This window comes from Oncorhynchus keta, chromosome 7 (genome assembly GCF_023373465.1).
Source record: "Oncorhynchus keta strain PuntledgeMale-10-30-2019 chromosome 7, Oket_V2, whole genome shotgun sequence".
NCBI classification, from domain to species: domain Eukaryota; kingdom Metazoa; phylum Chordata; class Actinopteri; order Salmoniformes; family Salmonidae; genus Oncorhynchus; species Oncorhynchus keta.
The window spans coordinates 46,359,282-46,375,587 of record NC_068427.1 but is presented as its reverse complement, the minus strand read 5'-3'; the positions used below and the strand labels follow the sequence as shown (position 1 = coordinate 46,375,587).

The 16,306-nt window shown below is 43.6% G+C and overlaps 1 protein-coding gene across 1 annotated transcript in view; it reads left to right on the top strand.

Moving 5' to 3' along the window:
- LOC118386446 (oxysterol-binding protein-related protein 6-like) overlaps window positions 1-16,306 on the top strand; it is a 94,371-nt gene that overhangs the window by 32,750 nt on the left and 45,315 nt on the right. The window contains exons 3-8 of the mRNA XM_052523023.1: window positions 7,813-7,935; window positions 8,115-8,168; window positions 9,106-9,219; window positions 9,415-9,606; window positions 11,975-12,006; window positions 12,170-12,252. Of these exons, the coding sequence (XP_052378983.1) occupies window positions 7,813-7,935; window positions 8,115-8,168; window positions 9,106-9,219; window positions 9,415-9,606; window positions 11,975-12,006; window positions 12,170-12,252 (598 nt within the window). The remainder of the gene's footprint in view (window positions 1-7,812; window positions 7,936-8,114; window positions 8,169-9,105; window positions 9,220-9,414; window positions 9,607-11,974; window positions 12,007-12,169; window positions 12,253-16,306) is intronic.

The window sequence follows — 16,306 nt, the reverse complement described above, 5'->3', positions numbered from 1 at the left end:
CCTGTATGGAAGATTCAACTGAAACAGTAGATTCCCTGTGTGGAAGATTCATCTGAAACAGTAGATTCCCTGTGTGGAAGATTCATCTGAAACAGTAGATTCCCTGTATGGAAGATTCAACTGAAACAGTAGATTCCCTGTATGGAAGATTCAACTGAAACTGTAGATTCCCTGTGTGGAAGATTCATCTGAAACAGTAGATTCCCTGTGTGGAAGATTCAACTGAAACAGTAGATTCCCTGTGTGGAAGATTCATCTGAAACAGTAGATTCCCTGTATGGAAGATTCATCTGAAACAGTACATTCCCTGTATGGAAGATTCATCTGAAACTGTAGATTCCCTGTGTGGAAGATTAATCTGAAACAGTAGATTCCCTGTGTGGAAGATTCATCTGAAACAGTAGATTCCCTGTATGGAAGATTCATCTGAAACTGTAGATTCCCTGTGTGGAAGATTCATCTGAAACAGTAGATTCCCTGTGTGGAAGATTCATCTGAAACAGTAGATTCCCTGTATGGAAGATTCAACTGAAACAGTAGATTCCCTGTGTGGAAGATTCATCTGAAACAGTAGATTCCCTGTATGGAAGATTCATCTGAAACAGTAGATTCCCTGTATGGAAGATTCATCTGAAACTGTAGATTCCCTGTGTGGAAGATTAATCTGAAACAGTAGATTCCCTGTGTGGAAGATTCATCTGAAACAGTAGATTCCCTGTATGGAAGATTCATCTGAAACTGTAGATTCCCTGTGTGGAAGATTCATCTGAAACAGTAGATTCCCTGTGTGGAAGATTCATCTGAAACAGTAGATTCCCTGTATGGAAGATTCAACTGAAACAGTAGATTCCCTGTGTGGAAGATTCATCTGAAACAGTAGATTCCCTGTATGGAAGATTCATCTGAAACAGTAGATTCCCTGTATGGAAGATTCATCTGAAACTGTAGATTCCCTGTGTGGAAGATTCATCTGAAACAGTAGATTCCCTGTATGGAAGATTCATCTGAAACAGTAGATTTCCTGTATGGAAGATTCATCTGAAACAGTAGATTCCCTGTATATTTCTGTGGGTGACCAGGAAAAGTATTTTGATAGCAGATGACTAGTGTATTAATGGCTGATTATGACTAGCAGGAGTGAAATCATAGAGGTAGCCACAGAAAGAGGCTGTGTTCATGGTAATGGTCAGAACACATTGATGGCAGATGGTGTGATGAACCACCTGTGCTGACAATGGAATAAATCTCTGCCTTTTTCTCTGTTGCAAAGTAAATCCAACAAAGCACTTGTTTTGTCCTTGTCTGTCCCCTCTGTCCAACCACCAAGTCCAGTGTTTTATTCAACCTATTTTTTGTACCAGGCAATTTCATTGAGGACGCTTGGTCAATGTAAAGGCTCTAACATGTGAAGGGACACTTGGCCAATGTAAAGGCTCTAACATGTGAAGGGACACTTGGCCAATGTAAAGGCTCTAACATGTGAAGGGACACTTGGCCAATGTAAAGGCTCTAACATGTGAAGGGACACTTGGCCAATGTAAAGGCTCTAACATGTGAAGGGACACTTGGCCAATGTAAATGCTCTAACATGTGAAGGGACACTTGGCCAATGTAAATGCTCTAACATGTGAAGGGACACTTGGTCAATGTAAATGCTCTAACATGTGAAGGGACACTTGGCCAATGTAAATGCTCTAACATGTGAAGGGACACTTGGTCAATGTAAATGCTCTAACATGTGAAGGGACACTTGGCCAATGTAAATGCTCTAACATGTGAAGGGACACTTGGCCAATGTAAATGCTCTAACATGTGAAGGGACACTTGGCCAATGTAAATGCTCTAACATGTGAAGGGACACTTGGCCAATGTAAATGCTCTAACATGTGAAGGGACACTTGGCCAATGTAAATGCTCTAACATGTGAAGGGACACTTGGCCAATGTAAAGGCTCTAACATGTGAAGGGACACTTGGTCAATGTAAAGGCTCTAACATGTGAAGGGACACTTGGTCAATGTAAAGGCTCTAACATGTGAAGGGACACTTGGCCAATGTAAAGGCTCTAAATGTGAAGGGACACTTGGCCAATGTAAAGGCTCTAACATGTGAAGGGACACTTGGCCAATGTAAAGGCTCTAACATGTGAAGGGACACTTGGCCAATGTAAAGGCTCTAACATGTGAAGGGACACTTGGTCAATGTAAAGGCTCTAAAATGTGAAGGGACACTTGGCCAATGTAAAGGCTCTAAAATGTGAAGGGACACTATATAGGGAATAGGGTGTAATTTGGGGAGCAAACAGGGTTTTATATTACCTCACACTGTGTTACATCCTATCATTAACACAGCAGCAACAGCCCAGCACCTGAGTCTCATCACAATCACATTGGCAGTGATTATCACTTTTTTCGACCTCCTTGCTCGCACACACTTTTTCAGTTCTGCACACAAATGTTCTATAGGATTGAGGTCAGGGCTTTATGGTGGCCACTCCAATACCTTGACTTTGTTGTCCTTAAGACATTTTTCCACAACTTTGGAAGTATGCTTGGGGTCATTGCCCATTTGGAAGACCCATTTGCGACCAAGCTTTAACTTCCTGACTGATGTCTTGAGATGTTGCTTCAATATATCCACATAATTTTCCTGCCTCGTGTGCCATCTATTTTGTGAAGTGCATCAGTCCCCCCCGCAGCAAAGCACCCCCGACAACATGATGCTGTCACCTCCATGCTTCACGGTTGGGATGGGTGTTCTTCGGCTTGCAAGCCTCCCCCTTTTCCTCCAAATATAACGTTGGTCATTATGGCCAAACAGTTCTATTTTTGTTTCATCAGACCAGAGGATATTTCTCCAAAAAGTACAATCTTTGTTCCCATGTGCAGTTGAGCAGCCTTTCAGGTTATCTTGATATAGGACTCGTTTGACTGTGGATATAGATACTTTTGTACCTGTTTCCTCCAGCATCTTCACAGGGTTCTGAGATTGATTTTCACTTTTCGCACCAAAGTACGTTCATCTCTAGGAGACAGAATGCGTCTCCTTCCTGAGCGGTATGACGGCTGCGTGACCCATGGTGTTTATACTTGCGTACTATTGTTTGTACAGATGAACGTGGTACCTTCAGGCGTTTGGAAATTGCTCTTAAGGATGAATCAGACTTGTGGAGGTCTACAATTATTTTTCTGAGGTCTTGGCAGATTTATTTTGATTTTCGAATGATGTCAAGCAAAGAGGCACTGAGTTTGGTACACCTCCAGTTTACCCAAATGATGTCAATTAGCCTATCAGAAGCTTCTAAAGCCATGACATCATTTTCTGGAATTTTCCAAGCTGTTTAAAGGCACAGTCAACTTATTGTATGTAAACGTCTGATCCTATGTAATTGTGATACAGTGAATTATAAGTGAAATAATCTGTCTGTAAACAATTGTTGGAAAAATTACTTGTAATCATGCACAAAGTAGATGTCCTAATAGACTTTCCAAAACTATAGTTTGTTAACAAAACATTTGTGGAGTGGTTGAAAAACTAGTTTTAATGACTCCAACCTAAGTGTAAACTTCCGACTTCAACTGTATAGATGTAGGTAGAGTTAAAGTGGCTTTGCATAGATAATAAACAGAGAGAAACAGCAGCGTAAAAGAAGGGGTCTGGGTTAGAGGTCGACCGATTAATCAGGTATTTTTGGGCGCCGATTGTTTAAAAAAATATATTTTTATTTATTTATGTAACTAGGCAAGTCAGTTAAGAACACATTCTTATTTTCAATGACGGCCTAGGAACGGTGGGTTAACTGCCTTGTTCTGGGGCAGAACGACAGATTTTCACCCTGTCAGCTCGGGGGATCCAATCTTGCAACCTTACAGTGAACTAGTCCAACGCAATAATGACCTGCCTCTCTCTCGTTGCACTCCACAAGGAGACTGCCTGTTACGCGAAGGCAGTAAGCCAAGGTAAGTTGCTAGCTAACATTAAAAAACAATCAATCATAATCACTAGTTAACTACACATGGTTGATGACAATGTTACTAGATATTATCTAGCGTGTCCTGCGTTGCATATAATCTGACTGAGCATACAAGCATACAAGTATCTGATCTGACTGAGCGGTGGTAGGCAGAAAAAGGCACGTAAACATTCATTCAAACAGCACTTCGTGCGTTTTGCCAGCATCTCTTCGTTGTGCCTCAAGCATTGCACTGTTTATGACTTCAAGCCTATCAACTCCCGAGATGAGGCTGGTGTAACCGAAGTGAAATGGCTAGCTAGTTAGCGCGCGCTAACTAGAGGGACGGAAGCTATACTGTCACACTGGCAATACTAAAGTTCCTATAAGAACATCCAATAGTCAAAGGTATATGAAATACAAATGGTATAGAGGGAAATAGTCCTATAATTCCTATAATAACTACAACCTAAAACTTCTTACCTGGGAATACTGAAGACTCATGTTAAAAGGAACCACCAGCTTTCATATGTTCTCATATTCCGAGCAAGGAACTGAAACTTTAGCTGCCTTACATAGCACATATTGCACTTTTACTTTCTTCTCCAACACTTTGTTTTTGCATTATTTAAACCAAATTGAACATGTTTAATTATTTACTTGAGGCTAAATGTATTTTATTGTTGTATTATATTAAGTTAAAATAAGTGTTCATTCAGTAATTGTCATTATTCCCCCAAAAATGGTTTTAATCGGACGATTAATCGGTATCGGCTTTTTGGGGCCTCCAATAATCGGTATCGGTATTGGCGTTGAAAAATCATAATCGGTTGACCTCTAGTCTGGGTAGCCCAGATTTACCCTAAGGTGTCCCTCTGGCTCTCTACCCCACAAGTGCTGCTGCCGTGTAGGTCTAGATATTTATTGCCCAGATTTACCCTAAGGTGTCCCTCTGGCTCTCTACCCCACAAGTGCTGCTGCCGTGTAGGTCTAGATATTTATTGCCCAGATTTACCCTAAGGTGTTCCTCTGGCTCTCTACCCCACAGTGCTGCTGCGGTGTAGGTCTAGATATTTATTGCCCAGATTTACCCTAAGGTGTCCCTCTGGCTCTCTACCCCACAGTGCTGCTGCGGTGTAGGTCTAGATATTTATTGCCCAGATTTACCCTAAGGTGTTCCTCTGGCTATCTACCCCACAGTGCTGCTGCCGTGTAGGTCTAGATATTTATTGCCCAGATTTACCCTAAGGTGTCCCTCTGGCTCTCTGGCTCTCTACCCCACAAGTGCTGCTGCCGTGTAGGTCTAGATATTTATTACCCAGTTCCCAAGTATCGTTTGTTATATTCCCTGCTCCTAAAGACCTTACCTGTAGTAAAGGTTTGATTCATTGCAGTATTAGAGGTTAATGTAGCCTAATACACCAGTGCGTTTCAATGTATACTGAACTAATATATAAACGCAACATGCTTCTGCCCTACCAAGCAAAAAGGCCGTAACTGCTCTTAGCGTGGAACTGAGAAAAAAAAAGCTTTTATTTACCATGGTTTCAGAGTGACTTTATGCAGTTACTGATAACATGACCCCTATTTTCTCAAAAACACAATACAATAGAGGCAGGATACTTGTCCACATGATTAAGGATGTATTTAATGTCGCAAAAATTACATTAACTCAAGTGAGCAGTTACTGTCTTTTTGCTTGGTCGGGCTGCATTGCTTCGGCCTAATCATGGCTGTCTCTTTTGAAGTTCTATTAAGTCATTTGCAATAACAGTCTAGATCTACCTGGGTTTATGATTTAATAGCCATACACTGAATCCAACCAATTACTGGTTATTGCACTGATTTAATGATTTTGATGCATTGGGCTCCCAAGTGGCGCAGCGGTCTAAGACACTGCATCTCAGTGCAAGACGCATCACTACAGTCACTATCACATCCGGCTGTGATTGGGAGTCAGCGTCGTCCGAGTCTGGCCAGGGTAGGCCGTCATTGTAAATAAGAATTTGTTCTTAACTGACTTGCCGAGTAAAATCATTTTTATTTAACTAGGCAAGTCAGTTAAGAACAAATTCTTATGTACAATGACGGCCAAACCCGGGCGACGCAATGGGACTCCCAATCACAGCCGGATGTGATTCAGCCTGGATACGAACTAAGGACTGTAGTGACGCCTCTTGATTCATTATTAATGTAATTAATCTGCAGATAAATCGCCAAACATAGTAGTAGGCTATACAGACTTTTCTGATTGAAACGTTTATGTAAAAAGAAACCTCGTCGCCGGTTTAAAAATGAGTCTGTTATCGGCTATTCAATAGACGGCCAGTGTTTATGGAAAACACAGATGAATTATATTCGATGAAGATGCTGAACCCTCACTGCAGGAACAATAGGTAGGCTAGTGGAGAGAGAGCCTCATTCTGGTCCAAAATATTATACAATTAAACAGATTAAAGGTTTTAAAAGCTAAGGATACTTACATGGTATTATTAAAGATATTGATGAAGATCTACTGATTTAATCACTGTCGACAATGGAGCGGTCAACTGCTGGTTTAACAGCTGCGTCAGTCTTCCATCATTCCGTCATCTAGGCTGTATCACAACCGGTCGTGATTGGGAGTCCCATAGGGCGGCTCACAATTGGCCCAGCGCCGTCCGGGTTTGGCCGGCGTAGGCCGTCATTGTAAACAAGAATTTGTTCTTACCTGACTTGGTTAAATAAATAAAAAACACTGGTAGATCTATTCCTGACTTTGTTTCTCAACAGGGAATTCATGTTTGCAATATTTTTTTCTTTGGTTTTTGCCACAATAAACTACATTGAAATTGTAGACTCGTTTTTATGACTAGATTACTCATCTACCACCGTCCCTCAATCCACAGTGATTGATTGATAAGTCGTAAACACTACCAATTTCTTGAGTCATAAACATCCTGCCCCCAGTAGCAGCATAATTAGAAAAATAAACATCCTGCCCCAAGTAGCAGCATAATTAGAAAAATAAACATCCTGCCCCAAGTAGCAGCATAATTAGAAAAATAAACATCCTGCCCCAAGTAGCAGCATAATTAGAAAAATAAACATCCTGCCCCAAGTAGCAGCATAATTAGAAAAATAAACATCCTGCCCCAAGTAGCAGCATAATTAGAAAAATAAACATCCTGCCCCAAGTAGCAGCATAATTAGAAAAATAAACATCCTGCCCCAAGTAGCAGCATAATTAGAAAAATAAACATCCTGCCCCCAGTAGCAGCATAATTAGAAAAATAAACATCCTGCCCCAAGTAGCAGCATAATTAGAAAAATAAACATCATTGTGGCCATTCAAATCTTGCAGTAAAAACTGTAAATATGACATAATAATAATAATAATAATAATAATAATAATAATAATAATAATAATAATAATATGACATGAATCTCAAGAGTAGAGAGGTTTTCATATTAAAGGTTCTCTTATTTAGAATATAGTGTTGGTCACAAAGGCCTAGACGATACAACTAACAACACACTGAATTCATACATTTTCTGTCATTTTAATTGTAGTCAAGTCATGTCTTTCCACTCAATACCACAACTAATTTTACCAATCTGGGAGGTAAAGTCGTTTAAAGTATTCATTAATTTAGTTGTGTATTTCGGATGGAATTAAAGCATTAGAATGTACCAGAGGCAACCAACATAGAGCTCGTTCTGCCAACGCCCTGGCTGGCTACTCCATGTACTTGAGGAAACTACTGCGGTCCGGGCCGGGGGCCTTGCTGTACTGTTGCTGTTTTCTCTGCTGTTACCGCCGGACCCGGAGAAGTGAACCGATGAGTTCCGACACGGCTCTGTTTTTCTCTCCATTTCTAGGAGGCAGACAGCTGGGAAATCATCGAGGGGCTGAAAATCGGTCAGAGCAACGTCCAGAGGCCAGATAAACACGAGGGCTTCATGCTGAAGAAGCGAAAATGGCCACTGAAAGGCTGGCACAAGGTAGGGCTTGATGGCCGACCGAGAGAGACAACACTTGTACTTGTTTTCATCGATTTCGTTGTTGTTTAAACCCTTCAGAAAAGCCATCAACCACACCCTCTTTCAGAAAGAGTACATTCATTTCCAGAGACAAGTGCTGTTATTCTCCTACTCAATGTTTGTTCTTGTTTTTCCCACAGCGTTTTTTTGTCCTGGACAATGGGATGCTGAAGTACTCCAAGTCACCAATTGATGTGAGTAACCCTGACTAGTAGCCAATGGAGCAGAGACGGAGCAGGGATGGAGGGCAGCCTCAGTTGGCATCCCTATGGCTCAATGGTAACTTAGCAGAAACACCTCCAGGGTCACTAATGCCTATAGTGTTTCTGCTGCCCGTGTCATTCTGTAGGAAATCTTCAAATGACTGGCAAAACTGCTGCGTCCACACTTATCTGATGTTTCCAAAGGGTCCTTCCTTCCACAGTGTCTTCTGGAAGCAGCCATGTTCTTGTCAGCCTTGATCTCTTTGAACCAAACTGACAAACTAAACTGCATGATATTGTGCAGAATGATGATTCATGATGGTTACTTCCTAAGACTTCAAGTAGTCCTATAAGACTTCAAGTAGTCCTGTAAGACTTCAAGTAGTCCTGTAAGACTTCAAGTAGTCCTGTAAGACTTCAAGTAGACCTGTAAGACTTCAAGTAGACCTGTAAGACTTCAAGTAGACCTGTAAGACTTCAAGTAGTCCTGTAAGACTTCAAGTAGTCCTGTAAGACTTCAAGTAGTCCTGTAAGACTTCAATTAGACGTATACGACTTCAAGTAGACCTATAAGACTTCAAGTAGACCTATAATACTTCAAGTAGACCTGTAAGACTTCAAGTAGACCTGTAAGACTTCAAGTAGACCTGTAAGACTTCAAGTAGACCTGTAAGACTTCAAGTAGACCTGTAAGACTTCAAGTAGACCTGTAAGACTTCAAGTAGTCCTATAAGACTTCAAGTAGTCCTGTAAGAGTTAAGTAGGCCCGCAAGGGTCATGTAGACCTATAAGAGCAAAGTATTCCTAACAGAGTCAATTAGTCCTTTCAATCATGATCCGAAATCTTTCTTTCTTCACCTTGAGATTCCATTTATACAGCAACAATGAGATGCCATACGTGACTTATGTTAACTCTCTTTTCTCTAAGATTCAGAAAGGCAAGCTGCATGGCTGCATTGATGTGGGTCTCTCTGTCATGTCCATCAAGAAGAGAGCCCGTCGCATTGACTTGGACACAGAGGAGCATCTCTACCACCTCAAGGTTAGCATTGAGTTGGACACAGAGAAACATATCTACCACCTCAAGGTTAGCTTGAAAGAGTGACAGAGATTCACAGGATGGATGGTAGTCTTGCCCTTGTCTGAGGGCTTGGACGATTACAATTTCTATGAACAATAGCCTACTGTGGCATCTCTCTCCTCTTCTTTCCTCTCCACTTTCCTCTCCTCTTTACAGATCAAGTCCCCAGACATCTTTGACTCCTGGGTGGTCAAGCTGCGCCACCACCGTCTCTACCGGCAGAATGAGATCGTCCGCTCCCCCCGAGACGCCACCATGAGGACGTTTCCTCCCCCTGCCAGCACCGAGTCCCCCATCCCTCACCCCCACCCAGCCCCCTCCCCCGCTGCAGGACAACATGAAGTAAAGGTGGGCTCCTCTTCCTTGTCAGTTAGCTCCTCTTCCCTGGTGGGTTAGCTCCTCTTCCCTGGCGGTTAGCTCCTCTTCCTTGGTGGTTAGCTCCTCTTCCTTGGCGGTGAGCTCCTCTTCCTTGGCAGTTAGCTCCTCTTCCCTGGCGGTTAGCTCCTCTTCCCTGGCGGTTAGCTCCTCTTCCTTGGCGGTTAGCTCCTCTTCCTTGGCGGTTAGCTCCTCTTCCTTGGCGGTTAGCTCCTCTTCCTTGGCGGTTAACTCCTCTTCCTTGTCAGTTAGCTCCTCTTCCCTGTCGGTTAGCTCCTCTTCCCTGTCGGTTAGCTCCTCTTCCCTGTCGGTTAGCTCCTCTTCCCTGTCGGTTAGCTCCTCTTCCCTGGCGGTTAGCTCCTCTTCCCTGGCGGCTAGCTCCTCTTCCCTGGTGGGTTAGCTCCTCTTCCCTGGTGGGTTAGCTCCTCTTCCCTGGTGGGTTAGCTCCTCTTCCCTGGTGGGTTAGCTCCTCTTCCCTGGTGGGTTAGCTCCTCTTCCCTGGTGGGTTAGCTCCTCTTCCCTGGTGGGTTAGCTCCTCTTCCCTGGTGGGTTAGCTCCTCTTCCCTGGTGGGTTAGCGCCTCTTCCCTGGCGGTTAGCTCCTCTTCCCTGGTGGGTTAGCTCCTCCTCCCTGGCGGTTAGCTCCTCTTCCTTTGCCAGTTAGCTCCTCTTCCCTGGTGGGTTAGCTCCTCTTCCCTGGTGGGTTAGCTCCTCTTCCCTGGTGGGTTAGCTCCTCTTCCTTTGCCAGTTAGCTCCTCTTCCCTGGTGGGTTAGCTCCTCCTCCCTTGCGGTTAGCTCCTCCTCCCTGGCGGTTAGCTCCTCTTCCCTGTCAGTTAGCTCCTCTTCCTTTGCCAGTTAGCTCGGCACAGTTGTTCTCTGTTGTGGTAAGCTGAGCTCTTTTCTGTCTGACCCACATTGAAAGCTATTAATGTTTCAGTATACAGAGACGCAACATTTCATTTGTGACTGGTTCTATTACTACTAACAGCCCTGTTCAGTTACTGAGCTAATTATAAGACTAATGAGTCTGAATCAGATATGGTCTTAATGCCATAATGCTGTGGGTAATTACAGTGGGTAATGTGGTGGGTAATTACAGTGGGTAATGTTGTGTGTAATTACAGTGGGTAATGCTGTGTGTAATTACAGTGGGAATGATGTGGGTAATTATAGTGTGTAATGCTGTGTGTAATTATACTGGGTAATGCTGTGGGTAATTAAAGTGGGTAATTACAGTGGGTAATGATGTGAGTAATTACAGTGTGTAATTGCAGTGGGAATGATGTGGGCAATGATGTGAGTAATGCTCTGGGTAATTACAGAGGGTAATGATGTGGGTAATTACAGTGTGTAATTGCAGTGGGAATGATGTGGGCAATGATGTGAGTAATGCTCTGGGTAATTACAGAGGGTAATGATGTGGGTAATTATAGTGTGTAATTGCAGTGGGAATTATGTGGGCAATGATGTGAGTAATGCTCTGGGTAATGATGTGGGTAATTATAGTGTGTAATTGCAGTGGGAATGATGTGGGCAATGATGTGAGTAATGCTCTGGGTAATGATGTGGGTAATTATAGTGGGTAATTACAGTGGGTAATGCAGTATCACTTATATTTGTCTGTGAATGTGTTAAGGCAAACACACTGTGTCCCCAGGGAGAGAACAGTCTGGCAGACTGAAGCCATTAGGACATCAAAAAGGCCTGTATTCAGAGCAGCTGGGTCAGGGCCTTTTCTGGGTCTGGGCCTGGTCTGGATATGGGCCTGGTCTGGGTCTGGGCCTGCATGGATCTGGGTCTTGGCCTTTTCTGGGCCTGGTCTGGGTCTGGGCCTGCATGGGTCAGGGCCTGGTCTGGGCCTGGACCTGGACCTGCATGGATCTGGGTCTTGGCCTGGTCTGGGCCTGCATGGGTCTGGGCCTGGTCTGGGCCCAGGCTGGGTCTGGTCTGGGTCTGGGCCTGCATGGATCTGGGTCTTGGCCTGGTCTGGGTCTGGGCCTGGCCTGGGTCTGGGCCCGGGCTGGGTCTGGGCCTGCATGGCCTCCTACTGATCAGCACTCTCACAGGGCCTGAGACCGAGTCAATAAACATCTGCTGCTTTGAAGTGATGGTGAAACAGAAGGGATATCTTTGGTGGTTTGACATTTAGAGTTGTAGGCCACATACTATGTCTTTTCCTTTTCTTCAGCTATTATACAGATTTCTCTTAGAAGGTGTGGAATTATCTTAGACTTGAAAGCCTGAAACATAATGTTTCTTTCACATCTGATGTGTGTTATTCAGGTGTTGTAGACTGAGGTGTGTTAACTAACCAACCCTCTTGTCTCTCTCCATGTCCTCCAGCAGACCAAGCCCACCAGCCTTCCACCATGGCAGTCCCCCGGCCCCCAGGAGCAGAACCAGTCCCCCAACATGGCACCCCCCTCCTGCCCCCTGTAGCAGCACCAGTCTTCCACCGTGGCAGTCCCCCGCAGCCCCCAGTAGCAGCACCAGTCTTCCACCATGGCAGTGCCCCGCAGCCCCCAGTACCAGGAGCAGCTTGCCTGCCTCCTACAGTAACGGGCAGAGCAAGGTGGCTGCATGGCTCCAGGGGTCAGAGGAGATGGACAAGTGTACAGAGGGTAAGTTCTTCCTCCCACTCTTCCTCCCTCTCTTCCTCTTGTCCTTCCTTTCTTCCTCCCTCTCTTATTCTCTTCCTCTCTTCCTCCCTCCCTCTCTTCCTCCTTCTTCCCTCTCTTCCTCTCATCCTCCCTCTCTTCCTCTCTTTCTTCTTCTCTTCTCTCTTCCTTCCTCTCTTCCTCTCTTTCTTCCTCCCTCCTCTCTTCCTTCCTCTCTTCCTTCCTCTCTTCCTCCCTCTCTTATTATCTTCCTCTCTTCCTCCCTCTCTTATTCTCTTCCTCTCTTCCTCTCTTCCTCCCTCTCTTCCTCCCTTCCTTCCTGCCTTCCTTCCTTCTCTTCCTTCCTTCCTCCCTCTTTCTTCCTCTCTTCCTTCCTTCCTTCCTTCCTTTCTTCCTTCCTTCCTTCCTTCCTTCCTTCCTTCCTTCCTTCCTTCCTTCCTTCCTTCCTTCCTTCCTCTCTTTCTTTCTTCCTTCCTTCCTTCCTTCCTTCCTTCCTTCCTTCCTCTCTTTCTTCCTCTCTTCCTTCCCTCCTTCCTCTTTTCCTTCCTCTCTTCCTCTCTTCAAATCAAATCAAATGTATTTATATAGCCCTTCGTACATCAGCTGATATCTCAAAGTGCTGTACAGAAACCCAGCCTAAAACCCCAAACAGCAAGCAATGCAGGTGTAGAAGCACGGTGGCTAGGAAAAACTCCCTAGAAAGGCCAAAACCTAGGAAGAAACCGAGAGAGGAACCAGGCTATGTGGGGTGGCCAGCCCTCTTCTGGCTGTGCCAGGTGGAGATTATAACAGAACATGGCCAAGATATTCAAATGTTCATAAATGACCAGCATGGTCAAATAATAATAAGGCAGAACAGTTGAAACTGGAGCAGCAGCACGGTCAGGTGGACTGGGGACAGCAAGGAGTCATCATGTCAGGTAGTCCTGGGGCATGGTCCTAGGGCTCAGGACCTCCGAGAGAGAGAAAGAAAGAGAGAATTAGAGAGAGCATATGTGGGGTGGCCAGTCCTCTTCTGGCTGTGCCGGGTGAGATTATAACAGAACATGGCCAAGATGTTCAAATGTTCATAAATGACCAGTATGGTCGAATAATAATAAGGCAGAACAGTTGAAACTGGAGTAGCAGCACGGCCAGGTGGACTGGGGACAGCAAGGAGTCATCATGTCAGGTAGTCCTGGGGCATAGTCCTAGGGCTCAGGTCCTCCGAGAGAGAGAGAAAGAAAGAGAGAAGGAGAGAATTAGAGAACGCACACTTAGATTCACACAGGACACCGAATAGGACAGGAGAAGTACTCCAGATATAACAAACTGACCCTAGCCCCCCGACACATAAACTACTGCAGCATAAATACTGGAGGCTGAGACAGGAGGGGTCAGGAGACACTCTCTCTCTTCCTTCCTTCCTTCCTTCCTTCCTTCCTTCCTTCCTTCCTTCCTTCCTTTCTCTCTTCCTCTTCCTCTCATGTGTTCACATGATGGAACTGTGTTCACATGATGGAACTGTGTTCATATGATGGAACTGTGTTCATATGATGGAACTGTGTTCCTATGATGGAACTGTGTTCCTATGATGGAACTGTGTTCACATGATGGAACTGTGTTCACATGATGGAACTGTGTTCATATGATGGAACTGTGTTCATATGATGGAACTGTGTTCCTATGATGGAACTGTGTTCCTATGATGGAACTGTGTTCACATGATGGAACTGTGTTCACATGATGGAACTGTGTTCATATGATGGAACTGTGTATTCGTATTCATATTTGTATTTATGATGGATCCCAGTTAGTTCCTGCCAAGGCAGCAGCTATTCTTCCTGGGATCCAGCAAAATTAAGGCAGTTATACAATTTTAAAAACATTACAATACACTCACAACAGATATCACAACACATTAAGTGTGTGCCCTCACTCCACTTCCACATGTCTACAACACAGAATCCACGTGTGCGTGTGTGTATCAGAGGTTGACCGATTAGGATTTTTCAACTCGGATAGCAATTATTGGACGACCAAAAAAAGCCGATACCGATTCATTGGACAATTTTTATATATATATAATTAATCAGACCATTTTTAAATATCAATACTGAATGAACAATGAACACTTTTTAACTTATTCATTTTAACTTAATATAATACATAAAATCTATTTAGTCTCAAATAAATAATGAAACATGTTCACTTTGGTTTAAATAATTTAAAGAACACAGTGTTGGAGAAGAAAGTAAAAGTGGAATATGTGCTATGTAAAAAATCTAACGTTTAAGTTCCTTGCTCAGAACATGAGAACATATGAAAGCTGGTGGTTCAGTATTCCCAGTTCTTCAATATTCCCAGTTAATATGTTTTAGGTTGTAGTTATTATAGGAATTATGACGTGTCGACTATTTCTCTCTATACCATTTGTATTTCATATACCTTTTACTATTAGATGCTCTAAAAGGTACTTTAGCATTGCCAGCCTAATCTCAGGAGTTGATAGGCTTGAAGTCATAAACAGGGCTGTGAGCATTGCTAAGAGCGACTGGCAAACGCAGTAAAGCTTGAATGAATGCTTATGAGCCTGCTGCTGCCTACTACCGCTCAGTCAGACTGGTCTATCAAATATCAAATCATAGACTTAATTATAATATAATAAACACAGAAATGCGAGCCTTTGGTCATTAATATGGTCAAATCCGGAAACTATAATTTCGAAAACAAAACGTTTATTCTTTTAGTGAAATACGGAACCGTTCCGTATTTTATCTAACGGGTGGCATCCATAAGTCTAAATATTGCTGTTACATTGTACAACCTTCAATGTTAAGTCAAAATTATGGAAAATTGGTTCGCAACGAGCCAGGCGGCCCAAACTGTTGCATATACCCTGACTCTGCGTGCAATGAACGCAAGAGAAGTGACACAATTTCCCTAGTTAATATTGCCTGCTAACATGAATTTATTTGAACTAAATATGCAGGTTTAACAAAATATACTTCTGTGTATTGATTTTAAGAAAGGCATTGATGTTTATGGTTAGGTACATTCGTGCAACGATTGTGTTTTTTTCGCGAATGCTTTTGTTAAATCATCCCCCGTTTGGCGTAGTAGGCTGTGATTCGATGATAAATTAACAGGCACCGCATTGATTATTTGCAACGCAGGACAAGCTAGTTAACATTGTAATATCATCAACCATGTGTAGTTAACTAGTGATTATGTGAAGATTGATTGTTTTTTTCTAAGATAAGTTTAATGCTCGCTAGAAACTTACCTTGGCTCCTTGCTGCACTCGAATAACAGATAGTCAGCCTGCCACGCAGTTTCCTCGTGGAATGTAATGTAATTGGCGTCCACAAATGCAGATTACCGATTGTTATGAAAACTTGAAATCGGCCCTAATTAATCGGCCGACCTCGAGTGTGTATGCATGTGTCTGTGCCTATGTTTGTGTTGCTTCGTAGTCCCCACTGTTCCATAAGGTGTATTTTTATCTGTTTTTTAAATCTAATTTTACTACTTACATGAGTTCCGTGAAGTCATGGCTCTATGTAGTACTGTGCGCCTCCCATAGTTGTGGAGAGACCTCTGGTGGCATGTCTTGTGGAGTATGATGGTATATGTCCCCCATGCCCTGGTATTATGGTATGTGTTCCCCATGCCCTGGTATTATGGTATATGTCCCCCATGCCCTGGTATTATGGTATATGTCCCCCATGCCCTGGTATTATGGTATATGTCCCCCATGCCCTGGTATTATGGTATGTCCCCCATGCCCTGGTATTATGGTATATGTTCCCCATGCCCTGGTATTATGGTATGTTCCCCATGCCCTGGTATTATGGTATGTTCCCCATGCCCTGGTATTATGGTATATGTTCCCCATGCCCTGGTATTATGGTATGTTCCCCATGCCCTGGTATTATGGTATATGTCCCCCATGCCCTGGTATTATGGTATATGTCCCCCATGCCCTGGTATTATGGTATGTCCCCCATGCCCTGGTATTATGGTATGTTCCCCATGCCCTGGTATTATGGTATATGTTCCCCATGCCCTGGTATTA